At 43.2% G+C, this 24,367-nt stretch overlaps 1 protein-coding gene across 12 annotated transcripts in view; it reads left to right on the top strand.

Annotated features, from left to right (window-relative positions):
- Positions 1-24,367, top strand: part of STOX2 (storkhead box 2) — a 144,774-nt gene that overhangs the window by 51,162 nt on the left and 69,245 nt on the right. For 3 of the 12 annotated variants that reach the window (XM_065061218.1, XM_065061226.1, XM_065061225.1), the window contains one exon: positions 10,115-10,241. The exons of 7 other annotated variants lie outside the window; for them this stretch is intronic. In XM_065061218.1, the coding sequence (XP_064917290.1) occupies positions 10,115-10,241 (127 nt within the window). Of the gene's footprint in view, positions 1-10,114; positions 10,242-17,658; positions 18,985-24,367 lie in introns of those variants that run through there. 2 more of the 12 variants (XM_021284499.2, XM_065061222.1) reach the window with 2 other exon arrangements.

The following is a 24,367-nucleotide window of genomic DNA, read 5'->3' as shown; positions in this document are numbered from 1 at the left end:
TACCTCTGTATGCAGCAGAGGGCACTATGTGGTGCTTAGCTTTTAAAGCACAGCAAAATTCTGCATTTTTTAAAATTCATTACTCACAGAGGTGCTTGAGAGTAGTTCTTGTCTGTCTCAGTTACTGTCCAGTACTTTTTTGTGTGCCTTTGTAAGGTGCTTTCTGTTGTGTCTTCATAAGATGCAAAGAGATGGCCCATCCAAGGGCAGTCTGAGAGTTGTTTTACATGTTTTGAAAAAAAAATCAAACGTTAGACTAATTTTCTTATTTCATCTGCTGTCACTATGACTTCTCATAATTTTCCAGACACAATAGTGATGAAATTGAGGAAGACCAAGACAGATCCTTCATCCTGCAATGATAATGTAGGTGAACTCCTAGAAAAACAGGGTTAGAGCTTGAAGAACTCACCAACCTAGAGCAACCACTGCAAGATTGGAGACTGAAGTATTTTGGTGATTTCTACAGGCAGGATATTGTGCACAATGCCATAACCACTTTTCAACTGAAAAATAAACTAAAATAATTTTTCTGGAAGCTGTCTGATATAAAAAGTGTGTGGGATGGTTCATTACAAATTTCATAAACCTTCACTAAAAAGTAGATTATATCACTGCCATATCTTGAGTACATTCAACCTGTCTGGTTCAAAAATAAAATAAGGCAAGAGTTCATTATATTTAAATGCAACACATCAGGGATGAAAACATTCTTCATGGTAAAAGAAGTGAACTGTTTCTTCTCTGAAGAGTGAGCACATTGTGGTCAGCCCTTGTCATGCATGATTACTAAAGCTTACTAGAGCTTACTAAAATGGCATGAACTGAATAACCATGATACCAATATTTCCACCCCCCCCCCACCTCCTGTATTCTGTTGGTTCCACTAATAAATGTGCAATTTGCGGGATGTTAGAATGGTAAGTTGAATAATTGCTTTCTTTAACGTCTTGTCCCAAGAGTCAAAGTATTTGGGCAGGTTACAAATGCCATCTGCTATTCAAATAACCAAAACATAGAATTTTGGACTAAATTAATGTGTGTTTGTTGTAGGAGTCCTATGGCGACAGCAGTCACTCCACTCTTGCCTTCTAGCAGAAAGGCAGCCAGTCTTGGCAGGGAATCATGGCTGCATGTCCCACACTCCCTGCATCTCCATCCAGCAGAGTACTGCTGGCATCAAGGGCACAGCTTGGCGTCTTTAAAGCGAGTCTTTCACTTAGTCGAGTATAATCTTCCTATCCCAGCACTGGCAGGTTTCACTGAGCAGGGGAAGCCTGCCTCGCCATGGCTGCGGCTCATGCAGCACTTTGCGCAGGAAGATGAGGTGCACCAGGCTGCTGCTGCGACCTTCTCCAGCCTGAGCAGGGCTTGTCCTCCCCCCTTGGATGGGGAAAGCCAGGAGCAGAGCAGGGTGTGGAAGTGCCAGGGGCTACCAAGCTGCTGTGGATGTCCGGAGCATGCGGGTGCTGGGTTCTGGCAGAGGGTGCGTGCTGTGGTTTTGGCAGCCTCTGGAGGAACAGCTTTTCCCTTGGCTGGGTTTTGCTGTGGCTGGCTGGGCTGCCCGGGCTTGGAAGAGTGCTCAGAAGTGCACACTCCAAGGTTTGATCTACATTGCTTTAATCATCCCAAACATGCCAGTCCTGTCCACATGCAAATACTCAGTAAAAGTCAAACTGTGTCATCCTTTTGCATTTCATTTAACAGTTTCATATTTTTCTTCATTTGGCAACTGCTGCATCTTAGGAGCATCAGAAACAACTTCCTCGCGTGGAGTTGGCCCTTTTGCTTTTTTTTTTGTGTATATGGTTTCAGATAAGCATCAGTATTTCAAATCCTTCTGCTTTCCCCTTCTTTCTAGCTCTGAGCAGCAAGTGGCGGTGCTGGGACTGGTGGAATGGTCTGGAGGCACACAGTATGCCCGCTGGGAATGGGGCTGAGGTGGGGCAGAGTTTTCAGATGTAAGCTGATCGCAGCATAAGCCTGGGGCTTGTGGGGTTTCCTCTTACAGGTGAAAGGTTTTGGTGTGGTAATGAGCCCCGTGCGCATTCTCTGTTCCTCTTCCTGCCTTAAATCACTGCTACGTGAAAAGCGTGTTCCCTTTTTTCTGTGCCTTTCTTCCCCACGTCAAACAAAATTGTTTTATTGTAAGAACAGGGAAAAAAATCTTTAAAGTCATTTGTTAAGGGGACATTGTACAGATAGTTTAATATTGAAAACAAATGGAAGATTTGCATGTTTGTGTCTCAAAAGCTACCCTGTCCTTCTGTCTGTGCCTGCCACTTTAGGGAAAGCTGACACATAGCCCACAGATAATCTGTGCATGATGAGTATCTTTTGATCTCTTGTTGGGATGCAGGGTTGGCACTAGAAGATGCGAGTGGTGTTTCTAACTCTGCTTTCTGTGTGGTGCTTGGGATGCTCTGGAGAGCAAGTTGCGCACAAGGATGTTCCCCGTCAGGACTCTCGGTTGGAGCCAGCTGGGAACTGATTTTTTCCTGTTTTTGTTATTTTTTTCCGGGATGCTGAAGCCCATTGAGAGCCAAGAGCGTTTCCAGTTGTGGGACTTCGGACTTCTGTGAAAAATAAATTTTAAAACACCATACTTTTCACTATGAAAGATGAGAAAAGTGAAATCGCTAGACAGCTTTTAAAAACAGACCGTACTATATTGTGTGCCTCTGTCTAACTAGTTGTCATATCTCCCAGAGTGCTGGGAGGCTATTTCAGTTACTTGTATTCCAAGCTACAAAAATGCTGTAAGTAATATATTCTCTAATTAACAGATCACACCGTCATGTGGTTAATAAACCCCACTGACATGACAATCCAAGTACTTGGAATTATTATTTTTTTTCTTTTCATTTTAAAATGTGCATGTGAATAGGGAAAAGATGGCAAGTGACTTCACATATTTAGAAATAAGGGTTTTTTTCCTGGTCTGGATTGAAGTTTTCATTGTATTTGCGTTACTGTATGAAATTTAGTGTGCTTTCCTTATAGTAGAATGAATAAAGATGCCATGAAAAATAAAAAAGTTGTTTCCTCTGTAGAGTTTATGTTGCTGTACAGATGTCAATATTGTGCATATTTATGCCTGTGAATTTTTTTTTGAAATTAGAGTTTCTTCTAGTTAAACTTCATGCTCACACATATATATATATATATATATTTTTTTAATAAGCAGTACAAGCAAATTTAGTTAGAAAACTAAGAGCAACATTGTGGGAGGTCAAAAGTACATTTTGACTTTGTTTTTTCTTCACCACATATATGAACGGAAAATGTGGGATTGTATTAGTGCTCTTAGACCATCTCAGACTATTGTATGCTGGAGGGGGGGAGTCAAACGCTGCAGTTAAGCAGATGGTGTTCATGAGTCTGTCTGTGTAACACTTCCTACGCCACCAAGTGGGTGGGATGATGGGGTAGGCTCTTCTACACGAGCACAAAGGCTCAGATGCTGCACCAGATACAGCACTGGGCTGTCTTGCACCAGATGTTGATGGGCCAGATGTGAGCGTTCCTGCTCAGAGCCCCGCTTTCCCACACTCTACCCGCTTCCTTCTTTCAGGCTTCAGTCTCTGGATTGCTGCTGTGGGATCTGCTGCATTCACGGTCCCGCTGAAACCCTCGGGACTGCTGGGATACTTGTTGCAAGAGGAGTTATCTGGGAGCTCAGTAGTTTATTAAGAGACGCTCCCCTGTCCATCCCCTTGGTAACACACCTTGAATGTGAAGAGGATCTGATCTGTGCTGCCATCCTGCGTGGATCTTTTCACACAGCAGTCTGTGAGGGTACAGATAATAGTGTCCCGCATCACATTCACATCCTGGTAATTCAAAGAATCTACCAAAAAATGTCTTGCTCTACTTTCAGAACTCTTGCCAGTACATAAAATTACACTGACTGCTTTTAATCCTTTACTCACTTTAGTTGCAGTACAAGAATACAGTGAAACTTTTGCTAGTGGGAAATAATGTAACAGCACTTTATTCAGAAAACATTGGCTAGGAGGTGGTTGGCAGTCACCTTTACAATTGTAAGGCTGGTTGTTATTATAACTGTAGCTGCGGGCGGCAGCATTACAGTGGCTGCAGACAGAAAACACATTCCGGTGATTTTCAGAGGGTTAGGTGGTCACACAGTGACCTTTCTTTCCTGATTTTCAGCAGCTGATTTGTCAACTAAAATATTTTAATTGTTTTCCCAACACTGTATTTGTACATAATTGGATTTTATGTTGCTCACAAAGGCTGCATTCTTTTTCTATGCCCATAATGAGAACAATTAAAGAGAAGATAATGAGAACAATCCTAAAGAGGGGGTGAGATGATCTAAGAAGAATCTGTATTTTCAAGGACAGTTCATATGACAGGGCTCACTGACACATAAACGGTGCATTTTTCTTCCCAAGCGTATGACGGTGCTTTTATCACACAGGGTTAGCACGGGGGTTGCATCAACAGCGGGTAGTGAACAGGCAGAGGTAGGGGTTCTTAGATAAAATAAAGGGTATAGCCAGTAATTACGAGCTTCTGTCCCTGCCCTAGAGGACCTGAGCTGCTTCTGCCTGTCCCCAAGCCAGTATGCAGGGCAGCCGTGACTCTGTGATCCCCTTTTAACCCCTTTTGAGCTGTGGTGTTAGAAATACAAGTCACTAAACTTGTGTCCCTAGGAAGGTTCAGCTGTGACTTTTGTCGTGGTAGGAGAACACACGGTAACTTGAGGGCATACACTTGATCCCTTGATGCTGTGTGTAGGTAGCAGTATGTACCGTGTATATGATATATACATCATATATAATATAGCTGCCACTAACTAAGGAAAGTTTCTTTTTTTTTGCAAATATATGAGTAAATAAACAAGTTCAGCCCACATAAGTCATCAGACCGACAGTGATAACTCACTGGCCATCTGCTTCTCTCTGCGACATTGTTTTCCTTGCCTGCTTTTCGGATATAAAAATGTACCACAGAGAGGTTCAGCTTGCCATCTTCAGATAACTCAGTTGTCACAGTCATCCTTGGGAGTGATGGGTGATTGTGTTTAGTTTCTGACCATGAAAGTCATGATATCCAAGAAAAAGCTGACTTCCAAAAAGGCCAGGCGAAGAGTGAACTCATACGTGAATTACGAACATGATTTATCCAGTTTGTCAGAATAATTATTTTGTTATCGGAGTTATTTATTCTTCATCTAAAACCAATAATTATCCTTTTTGGTAAACGTGGAACCCTAGCTTGTTCAGGGATAGGTTCAAACATGGGGAAACATAATTAAGCTTCTTTAGGAGTATTCAGTACCTGATAACTTGCCTTTATCACCTGGGAGATGTTCTTGCTTGTAGTACCTGTAGTAATTTGTATTTACATTGTGCATATGTCTCTATAACTGACTCAAAAGCTACGCATGCTGTTTTGGAAGCACGTGTGCAGTTCTTTCCATTAAAGGTGTGTAGTGTCGCCTTTTTTTTCTTTGAGAGGTGCAAAGATAGTCCAAACATTTTCTGAATTTGTTCTTGGTTTTGACCATTGAATTTTCTCGGAACTGGTAAGCTCAGATCTCTTTTCTTAAACATATGAGTTAGAAGGTTTTAATTTCTTACCTTTTTGTTCCAGGGGTGGTGGAATATTGTTATTAGAAGATGGTTACTGTGAAATTTGTGTTTCCAGTCATGTTTTCTCTTGGTCTTTTTGTTCTGAAATCACCAAGCCTTTCACTGTTTTTTAAGGTGTAGGGAGAATGCAGTTTTCTGAAGTGGCACAGCTAAATAGAAATCTGTTCAGACACCCTCCAAATCAAGATCTTTCCACTTTTGAAGTAGCCTGCTCAACATCTCAGTTTGCTAAATAAGGAATCTGTGTTATTGTAGCCGTGTGCTCAGAGATCGGTGTTCTTGTTCTTTTTTTTTTCTTTAAATAGGGAAAATATAAATGTGTCGGAAACTTCTCTAACTGGTTACACTGAAACAAGAAGTAGAACCACACATTTAAATGAGTTGTTGATAGCATACAGTTATGAAAAAAATCATACTTTTATAATATTAGTGGTATATGTCTGATTAAAATTGACAAGAAGTCTTTCTCGTCAGAGGTATGTGATTTAAAATAAATATATTCTTATTGAATCATCAACATTCTTTTGCAACTAATGGGTGGTTGGTTACTTTAGTTGAGGATAGAGAGTACTAGTAGTTTTGTTTCATACTGAAGTTTTTTTCTTTTTCTCTTAGACAAACCAGGCTGCCTGTGTGCAGATGATATCACAAACAGTGTGAGTCAGGGCAAGCCTGAGCCGCACCTGTGAATCATTGCTTCTGACTCCTAGGAAGTTCTGTGGACCCGATCCCCTCTAACAATAAACTGTCTTCGTACCAGGTTCCTCTAGGGACACTTTTTTAGCTGCACTCTTAGCTGCAGCCTCGCTGCAGGTTACAGCTGCCTGGAGTTTGTTCTTACTTACAAGGGTAAGGAGTCCAACAGACAGGCAGAGATCACTGTGTATCTGGTGTTGATCCCTGACACAAAGAGTGAGGATTGAATCAAGGAGCATTTTTGCGTGCCAGGCCCATGCCTAGCAGTGCCTGTTCTCCAGGGCATTTCAAAGCCTTTGTACCACTTCACCTGCCCAAATCAGGGCAGAGCCTCTGTTTCAGGAGCCCCCTGTCTTCTTTCAGGCTGGGGAGAGCCTGTACTGCCCGTGCAACTGAATTATTGAGGTATGTTCTTCTGTGTGCTAGTTTGGCATGTTATAAAAGGTATCTGTGATCTGTAATCATAGTTTCTGTGCTTGTTTAATCATTGCAGAACAATAATTCTGCTTACCTTCCTTTGCCTTTCATCCTCCCCCATCCCACCTTGCCAAAAGCATGTGATGTTCCTGAGCTTGCTATAACCTTTCAGTCCTTTTCTGTAGCTGGAACATTTCTGTGAACAGGCTTTCCCTCCTGTCAAGCTATGCAGGTAATGTACCTGGAAGCAGAGAATAGCAACTTGTCAAACATGCATACTGTCACAGTAATGGCAGTTTCTGTGGGCTGGGCTACACTAATTTGTAAATAACACAACATTAAACAGTTTAAATAACTTCAAACTGCACAGCCTGGTTCTTCAAGATCACCAGTGATCTAACCATGTATTCGCTGCTGGCTGAAGCGCTTGCTTCCATTAAATTGCTTCATCTAATTAAAGGGGTTTTTAACTCTTGGTACTTTTCATGAGACTAAAGTCCGAATGCTCCTCAGACGACGGACATCACTGTGGCAACTGGCTATGTTCCTCCTCAACTACACAATCTGTAAATCCGGAGATGTTTTTGTGGATACCTGGTGGAGCATCTAGCTAGAAACTAGTATGGACTGGGCTTACGGGACAAGCAAACCGAACACAAGTTTTTCAAAATGAACATAAAACTCATTTTCTGTTGAGCTTCAGATACTCAAATAAGGAAGGAGAAGCATCGAGTGTTCAGGGTGGGGCAGAGGCCAGTAATAAAACTCCTACCACCCTGTTTACCTTCAGGGGAATGCAAGTGGGCAGGAAAACTTGACCACCTACCAGCAGTTCTGAACCACAGAGCTCATTGCTTCCAGCTGAGGCCTGTGTCAGTAGCAGAGCACCCTTGTGTTTGCGGGCTCCCCGACCCTGCCAGCAGCTCACTCAAAGTTCAAGCTGACAGTACTTCTTGGCAAAGCTGGTATGCTAAAACGACTGGTTTACTTTTTTACCTACCCTGAAAATCCCATCCTCCCACGTAATTACCTGTATTTGTTGAGAAAAATTGCAGTGGAGAAAAGGCTTGTTAGTCTATGGGATAAGAGGGGATAAAACAGGTCTCACAATCCTCGTTCCTTTTGTATGCGCTGGAAGGCTCTTGGCAGAAAGATAGCTGGATTTCCAGTGCAGCAGGGAGCCACACTGGCTTCTGTTGAAATAACTGGGCAGATGATACAGGAGGTTATGCAATAAAACCTATATGTTACTTTAAAGTGGCTGGTTTTTTCATCGTTGCTGTAGGACCATTTATTAGGTAAATAATTAGTCTTTGCAGATAAGAAGTAAGATACGCTATACGTTGGAGAGATTTATGAGAGCTAAAAGGTAACAGATGCATATATTGGCAGCTGTTTACAGTCTAATTTGTGTGTTTCTTTTCATTCCTGAATTTTATTTCAAAAGCTTCAGACAATGCAGAATTAGAATATGGTGGCTGAAAGCAAAGCAACTTGGAAATGTATTTGAAAAGCCTGCATATGATATCCATTCTTTTCATAAGGAGTATTTCCTTTATGACCTCCTCCTGCTTTGTATTTAACATTTCAAAGAACTTTGGGGGACTGTCTGTAGGCTGTGTCTTCATGAAGCCAGTAGCCAAGGATTTAAAGTATTGTGATTGCTGGCCTGAAGCTGAAAACTGCAGGCAGTTTTAATCTCAGGGTGTAGGGGGGTGGCTGTTTAAACCCAACCTTTTGTGTTCAGATTAGGAATGAAGAAGGATAGACTTAAGGGGTGTTAGTGAGAGTTTTTTCATTGGCAGCTCAGTAATAGCATCAGGCTTTGGAAATACTTTTTTCCAATTCTTTGTTATTTCAGTAATTACTATGTGGTGGGTAGAAATCCATAGGGTTTGTGGTTTTTTTAAGCACCATGGTAATGACACAGGGATGTGGGCAATAAAAAGAAGTAGTTGTTTTTATAACTTTTTACTCCTCGGATGACTGAGGGCACTTAAATGCCTTCTTGGATAGCCTATCATTGTTTCAGTCCTGGATGTCTGTGTTTATTTTGTCTTGGTTCCATCAGCTGGGATAAGAGTGAGATCCATCTTTGGAGAGGAAGGAAGAAATAATCGATTCAATACTAGCATTATGCTCTGACAAATCTGAAATCTGCCAGGTCTGAAGGCAGATTGCCTGATCTACCCTACACCGGTTGGGAGATGGAAGGGTTACCAAACATCTCCCCCATCAAGGAAAACACTGAGCACTTGCCTATGGAGTTAGAACCTAAGAAATGTTTGTTCTGAGTATTTGTTGATTCCTGGAATAGCAAGGGGTAAAGAGCATTATAAATTTTTATGTATGGAAACACAGTGACTCCTTGCAAGAGTTTCTGAGATGAGCACCTTACCTAATATGATTTACCACAGTTGGCTTGTGAAGGTATTGAGTTCGGCTCAATAGTGATCAGTATTAATGAAGACTAAAGACTTTCTAGCTCTTCATTTTGTACATGATGCTTTCAAATAGAATTCTAATTCTAGGAACTTTCACTTTCATGTAAATTGTCTCACTTAAGATGTTTGCTTCTTTTGAAAAAGATCTTTTTACATTTCCAGAAATATTAAGTATAAGTGCTTCTCTATGCCTTAGAAAAAAATTCATTATAATGTGAAAAGCATTTTGAAAAAAACCTTATCCTATGCCAGTGCCATTCACATGCTTTAAAGGATGTAAGTATGCTTTTGTGATGGGAGTGAGGAGCATGATTTTTCAGATCTAGAGAGGAGATTGTTTTATTTTTCTAATTTGATTTTAGTTTTCTTAATTTCACTATTTCAACAGGGCTATTGCAGTTATATTCCTTTGTAATAAGGGATGTTTTTCCTTCATAGCATCTACATGTTTCACTTGTTCTCAGCTTTGACTCTGGTAGGAAAGTTGTGGGTTGAAAAATTCACACCAGAGACTGCTCTTATATCCAGTGTGACACTCAAGTGCTATGTTAGAAGTATTTTGCTAAGGTGAGGCTTTGGATGCTGCTCCCTTCTGCTTAGCTCAACAGAGGAGTTAAAGATCTCACACTGACCTTCAGAAAATCTGGGAGGTAACAGCCCTCTGCTGGATTTAAGGCCCTCTTTGTATTTAAAAACAAATTAAATAATAGCAAAGCAGCTGACAGTCACCCAGTAATATAGAAGGATATGTAGAAAAAAGTAGTAGAGCTCCCTGTGGTTGATACATTTACTTTATCAGATTGCACCAGATGTCACCTAGTAAGACAAAATTATTTCTGGACTAGTCCCCAGTTGAAGAATTTAACTTTCTTACGAAGTGATGGGAAAAGCTTGAGACCCAGTGCTATACAATGTTTTTTCTTGTTCCTCTACTAGAATGCAAAAATCTCTGCACTAAGGAGAAATGCTCAGAACTGCTTCTACAGAGACGCAAGTGCAAGTGGTGTCTGCATAAACCTTAATCTGACCAGGGCAATGGGAAATTGTCTCTGGGTGCACACAGGTGGGTAATATCAGAGCTTCCAAAGACAAGCGGAAGGTGGCAACAAGCTGTGTTAACCAGGAGGAGGCAGGGTAGCTGTTCCAGGAGTGGTGGAGTCTTCCTTCTGACGGGTGCTGCTGAGGCATCAGAAGAGAGCAGAGAAGCTGCAGGGTCGTGCTGGAAACCAATGACTAAAGAGCACCCCCTTCATGGGAACAGACTGACCCTGCGACACTGGAGGCTGGCCCAGAGAACAGGCACTCTGATGGTTTTGCATTGATTTTCCAGGAGCCTTTCGGTCAGGGGTGTCAGTCACTTAATTTCTGTCCATGTTTATGACTCGTTTTTTCCTGCCCAAATACTACTATATGCCAAGGAGACAGCCTCTGAATCTGAGACTATAATAAAATATCCAAGAAGTTATTGAATTACTTTTCTGTGAGGTGATGAATTGGACCTTTTTCAGTCTTGGGTTTGTCTCTCTCTTGCATTCTCTTCAAACTTATGGGTGGGAACCATACATTTTCAGTGCTAAACCACTATTTTGAAAGCCTGTTTAATATAGTGCAGAGCTGAATGCACATATGGAAGTAAATTCATGATGAGAGATCGTTTACAAAGGGTGGAGTAGCCTATTTTCAGGCCTCCCAGCTTTTCTAAGGTTTTTAAGATCCCTGCCTGTTATACATGCTATATATATACACATCTATAAAATATACTCACTATATTGCACAGCTGTATAAGCAAGAATTTGGAGAGGGAGCTTAGTATTGGGTTGTTCAGCAAATGCTCCGTGGAGTTCTAGCAGCTGCTGGGATTTAGTTCCCTTGGTATGCTGCTTTGGTTGTTAGGACTGCCCATCAAATATGTTCATTGTCCCATTTGCAAACATGCCTGCTGTGCTTTGTTCAGTTTTGTGTATGGTGAGTAACTCTCCTAGACAAGGATTTAGAATTTAAAACTTATATACTGATAAATAGTAGCCATGCAACATGCAAAACAGTGCCCACCTGCCACAGCCAAGGGCTTTCTTTTCTTTCTCAAGGGATTTTCGCTCTGAAGGTACCTACCTGACATGCAGAATCTGCTGCATGGTTGTGTTGCTGTACCCAAGAGCTTCACCAGAGCCTGCTCATGTTTGGTGCCATCTTCCCAATGTCCTGAGCAGAAACACAGGCTCTGTGGAAGCGTGAGAAGAGGCTGAGGTGTGTGAATTAGTTTTTAAAAACACAGTCTGTAATGGATTTTACTGCTGGTGGGATCTGCACTGGCTACTTACTTCTGCTCTCTATTTTTTCAACTCTCAAAGCAGAAGGATAGGGTGTCTTTCTAACTTACAGTACAGCTGCCCCACATATATCAGTATGTTACTTAAATACCAGGGTACTAATGATATGTGACACCAGCGGAAAACAAGAAGGTTGAGGCCAACATTTTTGGCACATCTTTAACTACTATATCCATTGGAAGAACAGCCAGTGGATGAACTAAGCTACTGTAACACCACTTCTCCAAGTTTTTGAATTCTATTATATGTGAGGGGTTTAATAAATGCTTGACTGTGAAAATTTGTGTAGGATTCATAGCTTGCCTTCCTCTCCAGTTAGTTTTGTACAGCGAGGAGTTACAAGCCCAGCTTCCATGCATTTTAACTGATCAGCTTTGAGTCAGGGTTAACAGGAGAGGAAAAGCATCAAGGTGAAGGCTGTGTCCTACGGCCTGTGTGTGCGCCCTTTGTTACGCTGGTACGTTTTCAGGCAGTCTTGGGTACCCAGATTTAAAACCCTTCTGCATCAGTTGTCTTCTGTGCAGAGGAAGCACAAGTGCAATCAGAAGGTCTGGCATGGAAAATAAACCAACAAAACAACAGGGGAGCCTTTCTTCTCATAACGGAGGCAGGTTTTTCTTAAAAGTCATGCAAGTTAAAATAAATACCACAGCGCATAATCCAGCACACAGAAAAATGAATCGGTGAGCTACAGCATGTGTGCAGCAGCAGTACTGCATTCCTGTCATCACACATTCCCAAAGCATAACAGTGAGAGAAATATGATCTGAAACTGGTTTAAGAGGTGCAGTAATTAAGCCAGGATTACTACCATGGCATAACACAACCAGATAGCGTTCTGGAGTTAGACTGAAGACTTGCTTGTGATAAGCTCTGAAACATATTCCTTTTTTACATTGGGAAGTTTTTTCACTTACACCTTCGCCTTTGGGATCTTTTCTTTCCATCTTTGGTGGAGTTTCTCAAATGCTCCCTCCGAGGAAAGACGGTTGTCTGAGCAAGCCCAGCTTTTCCCTTGCCAATAAATCCATCAGGAGAGGCTGCCTTATTTTGTGATCTGGACCGCAAGCATAGATTACAAGTACTTGGCTCCTCTTTCATATTTGAGTAACAACAAGTACTAGTGAGAGGTGACAAATTAATAGTGTTAGTGTCAGAAGACTCAGGGCTGCTGTGAAAAAGGATGTGCTGCATCATGAGTTTTCTGGTTTGTTCTTGCTAGTATACCTGATTATAAAGACCTGGAAGGTAAACTAGTGCTTCCTACAGCCAAGGACCATTGCAGCCTGTTGCCAGACTTCCTTAACCAGTAAGGGATTGCAAAAAAACATATATTTTAGAGTCTGAGTTCTGCACATTTGTTAATACAAAGGCATAAGAATTCGCTCATGAAAATGGTGAGTTTATGCAGTGGAGAATTTTCTCCCTTCACAGATCTATTAATATGAGAAACGCAGGTAATGTATTTTCTTAGGAAGGCCCTGCATCTAATAAAACCATATATTGCCAAGGCCTGTGATATTATACGTGAGTTTGCTGTTTTTCCCAAGTTCTTAATTACATTTTTTCCACCTCTTCTTGCACTCAGTTTTCCTTCTGCAGCCTCTGCTTTAGTGCTTTTCAACTGCTTGTACTACAGGCTTTTTTTACTTCTTTATTTTCCATTTATTCCTTTCTGCTCTCTCACTTTCATAGGCCCTGCATTTCCTTCCCAGCATCTTGCAGCATCCTATCTCCATCTTTCAAAAAGTTGCAGACTTTGATGTTTTTTTTCATAGGCTACAAAAATGGCCCTCTGCTCCCCTCTTTACCCACCTGCTGGTGACTATGGCCTTTGTTCAGGCAAAACCTCCTGTGTGTCCCAGTAATACCAACGCTGTTTGTTGTCTTCGATTCTAAAGCTGGGGACCAGGAAAGGACCCTTACCATAGAGTGAAGCCACAAGGCTTTGTGCCAAGCGCTTGGCATCTTGACAGTGTTGGCTGGTTCTTCTTGTGGTGTTGGATGCCTGTTAGACAGCAGCTCGGCTCACAGTAATAAACAAAAGCTGTTTGAATTTCCTCCTGCGAGCCAGGTGACTGTGTGCAACAGGCAAGGTAGTGACAGGGTAAGGGAGAAGCCAGGCATTGAACACAGATCCGGAGAGACTATGGTTTTAGAGGTGTAGCTTGTCTTGGTGAAGAGGGGGACTGCTTTCATCCTTGCGTGTCCTATTATTTTGCCATTTTTATTTCGGTGTTTGGCTTACATGCTTATTTCTTTTGAAAACCTCACACAGTCCGTTCCCAAGCCAGGCAAGCTGAGGCGGTAACACCAGCCCACCCTGCTACCGAAGCCTGCTGCTCTCCCCCAGGGACACTTGTTTGTCATGGGGAGGGAAAACGTAGCCCTGGCTGAAACTTGAAATACCACATTACCTGAGAGCAATTGTGTATATGCACAGGAGCACAAGCACGCATGCACACACACATGCAGAGAAAAAAATAGACAGATCACATACATATATATATAAAAAATATATATCTAAAACCAGACACCATATTGTATCTTGCTATATAATTATTCTTTTTCAACTGAGGAAAAATAAACCTATGAAATGGAAGCCAGGACCCTTGAGTTTTAACAGTGTACTTGCAACTGATTTCCCATGCCCTTCTGGGACAGTTATGTCCTTTACTTTTTGCCATTTTCCATCAAGAAAATGGTGATGGACCTGCTTAACAACTAATAAGTAAGCATTTATGGAGATCAAATGCAACAAATATCCACAGTAATATTTGTTTTTTTCACTTTTTAAAAGATAACACAGAGGTTTTCAGAAGCTAACATTTTGAAATGCTTCTCCAAAAGCCTTCAGGCTCCCTATGAACTTGGACTGAAGTAAGGTTGTGATTAAAAGCTTGAACACATAAGAATCCTCTGCAATGTCTTAAATGTACCTAAGCCTCTTTTTATAAAACTCATAATTAAATCAGTGCCTTTGAACTGTCTACAGATATGTTGCCAATTCCTGATAAAGACCTGGGAGGCAGAATGGCTATTTTTGGTTTAGTTCAGACTTTTTTTCCAAGTTCTGTACAGTCTCTTCATCCAAATCTCACCTCTCCCTCTAGTAATTCAAGAAAGAGATGGTGTCTGTCGGACTTTAAATACCAAGCGATAAAAACAAATGCTTATATGATCCTGAACAAAAAGCTTCTGAATCAATGCTTTCTTTTAGCTTAAAAAAAAAAACAGCCGGAGATTAATTAAAAAAAAAAAAAAAAAGGCAAAAGAACTTTGAAACCTCTTTCTTCTTCATCACTGATAACAAGTGATCAGGTTCTGATCAGTTCAGTTCCTGCTTGGAAGAAGTATTTTCCCTTATACCTAGCAAGCTCCATCAGACTATTTCCACACTTCTGTTTAGAATTAGGCAAAACTTTACTTGTGTGTCACAGGCAGGCAAAAATATTTGTAAGTTAAAGCAGAATTCCCCAGTGGTTTTAGGTAAAGAAAAATGGTCCTCTCCACCCCTGTTGGAACTGTCAGATTAAATAGCCTATTTTAGTTTTTTTCAAACCATGCCTTTAAGTGTGCTGTACTATTGTTCACCAAGCAGGACAGCCATTTGTACCTGGGAATTCTTCTTTCTCTACCCTGTTCTAACATTGCTATATGAATCCAGACAGTTATTTTCCTTTACTTGAAAAAAAAAAAAAAAAAGGCTAAGAAATAATAGTGTTCTGTGTTTGTTTGTTTGGGGTTTTTTGTTTGTTTTGGTTTTTTAATAGCCTTCAATTTTAGCTTTCAGTTCATATGAAGAAAATTATTTTATTTTGGTTTGGCTACCAAAGCAAAAAATCAATTACACTCACAGTTCTAGCTCGTTTTCCAAAGAAAACAGCCAAAACTTAAACTTGGTCTTTAATTATGTATTTGATTCATCCCAGTAACAATACTTGACTTCAAACAATGTAAGAGCAGGAGGAAACTTGCTCTGAATTCCTCTCTTCAAAGGGAAAAACTCTTTCAGATACCATGTCAGACAACTTTCAGCTTAAACAAAAAGAGATAACTGTGAGAAGACTAAATGCAAGGAGTTTTAGCTGACCACAGGAATAACATCTCATTACTGAGAGGAGGTCCCCAAAATTGCTTTTAAACATATATTCCCACATTTGGGAAGGGAAAACTGACTTTTCTAGATGGATTGCTTATTTGTCTTCCACTTCCTGCCCATTTTAACATGAAAATAACTTCTCATAGTTATAGGAGTGAATTATTATTCACTCAAAATTATCACATGATGAAATTCAACTTATTACTTGTGCTCAAAACTATAAACCAGTGCGACTCCTACAATCAGTAAGTAGAAGATACCATGTATTAATCATATGTACTGTATTACTCTCATGACAATTCCTGCAAGTGTACAATTAAGTCGATTAAAACTACTTGAAAGCCTTCTGCGCGCTGTCACCGCTTCGTTAGTGCACAGCAAATTGCTCAAAAAGAATTAGGATATGTGTGCTTTATCTGACAGTTGCAGAGCTATCCCCTGGTTTTTGGTTTGATACCTATTAGACTAGCTCTGAAACTAGACTCAAATATTTTTAGTTTGGAATAAATATGCAGAAAGCCAGTGTAAGGATCACCGTGGTCTTGTTTGTTCCCCCCTTCACCCCCCGTTCCACTTTGTTGTGTCTTTCTACTTCTTGACCTCATTTTTCCTCCTCATTGCTTATTCCTATTTGTCTCTTGTCTCAGATTATGCCTCTTGTTCTCATGTCTTTTTTAATGGAACAGATTGATATCTAGGGCTGTGTCTAGACTAGGAGAAAGGCTGAGTTTAGTTCAGCCATAGGTTGAAGTTAGCTGGCCAGCTATATTCAGCCACTTCTTGACAACTGGAAATGCTTGGCCATGGTTCGTTTATCTTTCAGATGGTGGAATGAGAGTTTGTGCTCTTGGCTAGAATTTAATTTTCTTTTATATCTGGTAAAACAGCTACGTTTTTTAGGTATGACTTAGTTAGGTAGTGCTAACCAATCTATCCTAACCTCAGCCTTTGATGAGACAAGCTGAACGATTCTAGAAGTTCTTCTTACGGTTTTTCTGGTCTGAGGGTGAAAACATGCTCTATTATAAGCTTTGCGTAGGTTGATGAGTAAATTGCTAGATGAGTAAGTTGCACGATGGAAAATATCTTACATTTTTATTAGTGGAGCTCTAGGCCATTGCTTTTGCTCATGTAAGTTTTTCCCTTTGCTACTGGAACACAAAGTATCAATAGAAACAAGTTCTTCCTGATAGCTGTTCAGACTGTTGGAAGAAGATGAAACTGAATGAGAAAGGACCCCATAGTACTTAATTTTCAACATTCTTGCTGGGTATCATTCACGTAATTTCTAACTGTGTGAAAGGGATGGCTGCAAATGAAACCCTGAATGATTCTTCGGTATATGTTGTGCCCGCAGCAGCAGAGGTAGGTGAGATGAGGTGTGCACAGATGTGATTTACCCAAAGCTGCACAGCAAGGCAGCAAAGGGAAAATGTTGCAAGGTCCATTGGCTTTTGACGTTCGATACATTCACCGATGGTCAAAAACTCTCGCTGACAAAATTACAGTTTTCTGATTTTCCAGGCTATTAGAAATATGGCACAACCCACTGTAAGAAAGGTTAAATAATTAGAAAAAGCGTAAATATAAGTAATTTATCAGCAACATTTTCAAATCCCTGCATTGCAGTGGCAGCTTGGCCCCGTTCACGATGGCGCCCTGGCACAGACGCCACTGGGGTAAGAGGGTGGGCGACCTCCTTCCCGCTGGCGCAGCGAGTGGGCCGGGTGTCCTGGAGACCCTCACTGGGCGCGCTGGCGTGACAGGCTGGACCCTCCTGGGGAGAGCCGCGAAGCGGCAGCTCTTCAGGAGTCAAGGGGCAAAGAAGGCACCACTGAGAGACGGCGTGTGGGTGAACCCCACCGGCTCCGTGCAGGAGCGCCCCGGGGTACAAATCTCCCCCGGCCCTTTCCTTCGCTGTACCCATTGCCCCGGGGCAGGAGCAGGTCAAGGGGCGGCCGGCAGCGCAGGCCCGGCGGGCGCCGCCGCTATGGCGGCCTTGCCCTTCTCCTTCCCGCCGCTCGGGGCGGTGCGCGCCGCTGCCCCCTCCCATTGGCTGCCGCGGGCGGCGCCCGGAGCCCGGCGGTGCGGGGTGTCTGTGTGTCCGGCGCTCCGCTCCGCTCCGTCCCCCCGGCACGGCCCCGGCGCTCCCCCGCGAGAGCCCCCGGCGGAAGGAAGGACGGAAAGGAGGCGGAGTGGGTGCGGACGGGAGGGGGCCGGGCCCCCGCGGTGCGCGGGGCTTTGTACGCGGGTGCCTGCCAGCCGGTCTGAGCCCTGGCCGGCGCCGCACGGGGCAGCGCGGAGCCCGGCGGGATCCGCAGGCCGCGCCGGGACTAGCATGAGCCCGGGCGGCGCCCGGCGCTCCAGCAGCAGCTGGGCGGAGGGGCGGTGCGGCCAGCGGCCTCCCGGCGGCCTCAGTCCCCGCGCCGGCCGCCCCTAGCTCCGAGCCGGCAGCGGTCGAGCCCCGGGGACAGGCGGGCGGGAGTCGGGGTCCGCCATGGCGAGGGCTGCCGGGAGCCGCAGGCCGCTGCCGGCCGCCCGGGCGCCGCGGGCCTGAGGGGGGCGGCGGGAGGGTCGCAGCTGCTTCGGCCGGTCCCGCGGCCGGGAGAGGCGCCTGCGGGCCCTCCCTCCTCCTCCTCTCCTCCTCCTCTGCCTCCTCCCCCTCCCGCTGCTCCTCCCGCCGCGTCGGGAGCTGCCGCTGCCTCCCCAGCGCCGGGCGCGCCGCGGTCGGGGTCGCAGCCGGCGGCCGCGGGGTTTTCCTCGTTTGTTTGGGCCTTTTGTGTGGCGGCTCACAGTTGGCTAAGCACGGCCGGGCTCAATCGGGCCATTGTTCGGAACCCCCGAGCTCCCACGCTGCACATCTCTCGTCCCCATTCCCCTCCTCCGCCACCCCCCCTTTCCCTTTTTTTGCCTGAGAAGCCACATAAGGTGCCTTTCCTCCACGCGAATCTGGGTGCTGTAAGCCGGACCGATTGCAAATGAAGTGTAATGCATTGTGGGACGTGTGTAAAATTGGATCATTCGAGGGGAAAAAAAAAAAAAAAGGAAGGGACCTGCGGCTGGCGCCCTAGAAGAGGCAGCGGCGAGATGCGCGCAGGTTGAGCCCCGGCGGTACCTGCGCTAGGCTGATGCCAGGCAGCGCGCACCCAGCGAGCCGCAAGGCCTGACCCATGCTGCGGCGGGAGGATTAGGCTCGGGCATCCTCAGGATGAAGAAGACGCGGAGTACGACCTTGCGGCGGGCCTGGCCTAGCTCCGACTTCTCCGACCGGGCCTCAGACCGCATGAGGTCCCGCAGCGAGAAGGACTACCGGCTGCACAAACACTTCCCACCGGCTTTTATTTCCCAGGCATCACGGGGATACATGACATCAGGTTTGTAACATAATTTGTGGGTGCGAGAGAGCTTTATTGCAAGGCTGTTATGGGATGGCTGTGTGGCTCTGGGAAGGCTGTGCCGGTGGGTACGGAGGGGAGCCTGTGACCAGGAGCGCAAGTTGTTCCGAATAATGCAAAAAAAAAAAAAAAATAGCATACATCCACCATTTTGTACCTCTGCAAGATTCACAGCAGGGCCCTTGCAATATGGTGTTTAAAATCCATTAGTCGAGTGAAATAAAAGCACGAGAGGAACGGTTGCATCTCTGTGTCGTGGAAGGGCAGATAAAATGACTGGCTGCACGGAGCATGGAGCCCTTTGCTCCTTTTGTGCGTAAAAGCATGTGCGGAATATTTACTCCCACCCCAGATATTCCCCTTTTGATGCAGTTCATTCTAGTGAACACATCGGGTTTTCATGTTTTTCCATTTTGAAAGGAAAGGGATCACCTGTGATTACAAATGCTCTTGCCTTGTTACAGGCTCTCTGGGTTTCAGCTGCATGTTTCTGCAATTGCAAAGCATGCTTTGGTGAAAATGAGTGTAAACACATTTGCATTCCTGATTTGAGGTGTAGAAAGAGACTAGACCTGGGTGGGGGGGGAACACACACATGCATGTATATTGGTCTGTCACTTGCTTTTAAGGGAGCCCATAGGGAAATAATGGACACTGCACCAACATGTTTGTGCATGGGAAAGAGCGCAAACAAAACAAAAAACAGCGCAGGGAAAGGCAGGCATTGGGGAGAGGCTTGGCCTATGACGGAGTGCTGGTGTGATTTCGGAAAGCCTCGGTACTGTTAATGGAAGCTGCTCAATCCTGAAATGCGTCTTCATGGCCTTGGAATTCAGACATTTCATAAACACCTGAAAGAAGACTTGGGAAAATGCTGATGGGGAGGGGGCCGGGGGGCAGAAAATCCTGGAAACCTCCTTTGTTGTTCTGCTGCCTGCTTATTGTGATGATTTGACATAACGTTTCATTACTAGGATGGCAAATTCCAATTTATCGTGAAGGCATGTTTTCCCTCTGAGGCTCAATTTAGGTTGAGTAGGTAGATTCCTTTAAAAGAGAAAAAGAGGGAGAAAATGAAGGTATTTATTATACATTACTGAAAACGTTTCCAGCCCTGTGCCCTGTGTCGTCCCCCCCCTCCCCGTTTCTACTGCAAAGGTTGAGCCAAAGATTGTGGTTTTCAGTTATGTGCTTACTTTCCTATCTCTGGCCTTAATAAACATATCCCTTCAGTCAGGATTGGTTTCTCATGTTTTAAAAATGTCTTGTGACTGTTCTTTCTCTAACGCTTGAGTGCAAGGGAAATGACATGCATTTTATTGAAAAATCTGCCTGTATAAGAATATTGTGCTATTTTGGCAATAGCTGCTCTGATTTTTCCCTTTTCTGGGAAGCCACATATTGAGAGGAAATGACAAGGATAATTTATGCTCGAACAGCTGAAGAAGAGGAGAATGGTGGTGGTGGTGGAGGAGTTGTTTGGTTTTGTTGGTGCTGCAGGACCTGAAAGCAGCTGGAAAGCCAAATCTGTCTGTACTGAAAAGATTTTTGTTGTTCTGCATGAACGTCCTGATATTCCCACTGTAAAATAAGCTCTGTCAGTTCTGTTGAAGTTGGTACTTTATGGCCTTTCTTTCAGTGTGGAAGCCCGTATTTAAAAGAGTAGGAGCTCACGTGAATGTTTTGTGCCAACTGGTGTGGGTTTTTTTGCTTGTTTTTAATTCTTCAGGGAAGCAGTCTGGCTCTGTAAAAGCTTTGTCTTGGCAAGACTGGTACAATCCAACCAGGCACCCAAACACCAGTGGTCTGCAGAATCAGATGTATCACCCTGCATTTTTGGCAGATACCTGTGTCATGCATGGATGGGTGGGGGGCAATAGATTTGTAATCTGCCATAGAATTTTTTGAAATAATCTCCAGAATACCGTGGTTATGAATACACAGTGCATTGATTTCAACTGCAATAAGTGAGGATGAAGGGCAAATGTCACGTTTAGTTTGAGTAATTTGCTAAAGTTGTTGGAGGGAGAATACACTGAAAATTAAAATCAGCAAGTGTTTTTGTTTTGCTAGCAGGCTTTTAGCTGGAAACGCAATTGTTCTCTCTTGATGGATAGTTTCCACATTCATTTATTTTTAAAGGATCCTTGTCCACTGCCTTTACAAATATTAGTTTTGGGAGAAATAGCTACTGTATTAAACACTTCTCACTATTTGAAGGAAACTCTCTTCCTCACAGGAAATCTGTAGGAAGTCTTCTGGCATGAAAGTTGTGGGGATCAGGAATACAAATACATTCTTTGTCACCCAGAGTGCTGTAGAGAAGAAAGTGTCCTGAAACACATGGGCTTTTCAGAGGGCTGCATTCTGTTTATCCAACCATTTAACCTCATCACCATTAGCATTGTTGTGGTTCTCTTTTAATTAAATGCTGCTTTGTTTGGGGTGAGGGTGGAGGGTGGGAAAGAAACCTTGGGGTTTTGCCTCAATTACTCTGCTTAGGGAAATATGAAAAAGCAGACAGTCAAACACCCTTCAGTAAGATGCTAAAAGGCTTGAAACATTAATATTCAAGCATAGCTGAATGGGGTCTGGAGAATCGTATATACGTACATTTCTTTCAGCAAACAGAAATACTGAGGAATGGTGTTGCAGTGAATGCCGTGATGGGAAAATACAGTCTCTAAGCAGAACCCTGTTTATAATGGAAACCTCTAGCAAACCTTATGCTAGAGTGGTGAAGCACACCCGATTTTTAAGCAGCCTTTTCAGTAAAACTGTGTAAGGAGTAGTTTGAAATTTGCTTGATTAGAAGCAGCATCGGTGGCTGGAAGTTGCATTTTCAATACTTGGGAACAAACTGCCCATAATTGTAGAAAATTGATGCAGATGTAATTCACACGAAATTTAAAGATTTTTTGACAGATGATGGGAGTAAGGAAAAAAATAAAGCAGGGAATTTAGAAAATCACACATTTTTACTGCTGAATAATCTCTTGATACATGCTATTAAATCGGCTGTACTCCAGGGTTTCTTTAGGCCTCCTAGCAACCACTAGGTTCAAAGGCCATGCAAGGAGTTCATTGTTCATACGGAATATTAATTTCCCAGTGGAGGACTGACTTGGAGAAAAAACACTGAAAAAGAAAACTACAACAATGTAGAGCTTTGACCTTGCATGAAAAGAGATGTTGAAAAGTTCAAATCCAATAAAATTCATACACGTTACTGAAAAAGGGGAAATAAACTTGAAGTTTTTGATAGATTGCTGCTTAATTGAAGCGAAAATAAAGCAATAGTATGAAACGGTCAAGCAGGATAAAACTTACTGAAACTTAGGAGGGCTCCAAAATGTCACACTAAATAATATGTATAGCTTTTGAAATGTTGGAAGCTTCTTGCTTTTTTTCCCTTTTTCCCTCCTAAATAACAAAGGTATATCCTGGATTTTGTTTTAGCGGAGAGAGGAACTGCACCCTGTGGTTGACCCAGGTGTTAAATGTTACCAGAACTGAGTAGTGTTCTGGAAAGAAATATTTTTTTTGCAGGCTTTCTTGAGCTATTTTAATTGAAGATCTTGGTGTTGGAGGTAATGTGTCAATTTGAAATGGGGGTGGGGTAGGGTAACAGTCTAGCACACACAGCATAAAGGAATGTCTGAAGAGCTTTCTACAATGGTAAAAAAACTAATTCCAGAGCATGCTTATTTGAAGGTTACTTTCTGAAAAGTTTGCAATTACTTTATTGCTCGTTGCTATAAAATTTCCTTGCAGAGGTTTCAGTGCTCCAAAGTTGAACGGTAAAGTTCAGTCTCAGTGTTGCCCTACTGTTACTGGAGTTCAATTACCAAGTTGAAGGAGAAGAGAGAGAAGTATCTAGCACTGCTATCCAACTGATGGTATCTGTGTGCAAATTCAAATTTTTAGGAAGGAAAGATAAAAGATATCCTTCATCTCTCTTTCAAGGATGTTTGATGGAAGGTCTAGGACTGCCTCTTCAGCCTCCTTGAATGGCAAGAAGGATCTTTGGAGTCATTTGAGCAAATTTGAGAGTCCTGAATATTTTACTATTTTTTTTTTAAATTATTTTTTAAGCGTGAACCTCTAAGTCTAATAAAGATTAATATTTGGAGATAACTATGCATGATCTGAAGAACCCTGTTTAACGTAATTGAGAAATGTCAGATACATGCAAAGCCTTGAAGATGGTTCAGTTCTCTTGTCCCTTAATTCAGTTATCTAAAGGAATGTGTTCTAGCTTGAAAGTAGCTGTTTTGTAATTAATATTTAATGGAATAATCAGTATTGCATCACCTTCTTTTTCTCTCGGTGTGGTATTAAGAAACACCTTCCAGTTCATCTGTTTATCAGTAATGTGATCTCTTTGCCTTCCTGAATTCTGAGTAGTTTCAGATTGTCTTAGACCAGGGCCATTAATGGGACAGTAAAAACTGAGAGTGTAGGTGTTGGTGCAGGGCTGGCTTGGCCCCTGCTTGGTCTGATTTGCTTCAGCCTGTGCTGACCTGGCGCGCCCCAAGCGGGTCACTCCATTCCATTGCTTCAGGGGCTCTGCTTGCTCTATGGCCTGGGAAGTTGCTCCTGGGCTTGCTGTGCCTTCCAGTCCCTTTTGGCCTCTGGGGCATCCACGCACCTTGGCAGAGAAGATAGCGTAGCAGCTTTCAATGCATCGTATTCTGGGGAGAGAGTCTAAATGTGCTCTGTCTTCAGACCACAAACTTGGTCCAACTTTGTGGAAGAGTCATATTTGCACCATTGCTAGCTCATTTTGATTTTCCCGTGCTTTCTTGCCTGAAAGAATATCAAAGGCAGTCTTCTCTCTTCTTCCTCTGTAGAACCCCAGTTTTCACTCCTGCAGTTACCTGTGCAGTATTAATTCCAATGCTAGCATACAGCTCTGCCCATACCTGTCTGTACACCACTGTCTGCACACCTGGTGCTTTCCTACCAAATACCATGATGTTTTCTGCATATCTGTAACTCTTCTAAACCAAGCTGTGGACAGTGTTGTGCGTGGTAGTTATGCATTCAGCTGACCAAACTGGGTTTGAGCATCTGTTGTTCTTTGATCCAGAGCAGCTTTTTTTCTGAAGTAAAATCAAAGAGGGATGAATCTAAGAACGAAACAGAAGTCTGTGTGTCTCTTACCTGGACCTGTCCGAGTTTATGTCTCGCTTAAAAGCACTCATTCCTACAGGGCTAATCTTCAGGTTATTTTTCCTGCCCAGCCTCTGTCGCTGGTTGCGTTTAAAGTTCTCATGTTCTCTCTGCTGGTTCGCCTGGCTCTTTGGCCAGGTCGGGGTACACAGGGGTGCTCCAGGATCAGAGCACTGAAGGGTGTCAT

Source organism: Columba livia, chromosome 4 (assembly GCF_036013475.1).
Source record: "Columba livia isolate bColLiv1 breed racing homer chromosome 4, bColLiv1.pat.W.v2, whole genome shotgun sequence".
NCBI lineage: Eukaryota > Metazoa > Chordata > Aves > Columbiformes > Columbidae > Columba > Columba livia.
This window is presented reverse-complemented; position numbering and strand designations above follow the sequence as displayed.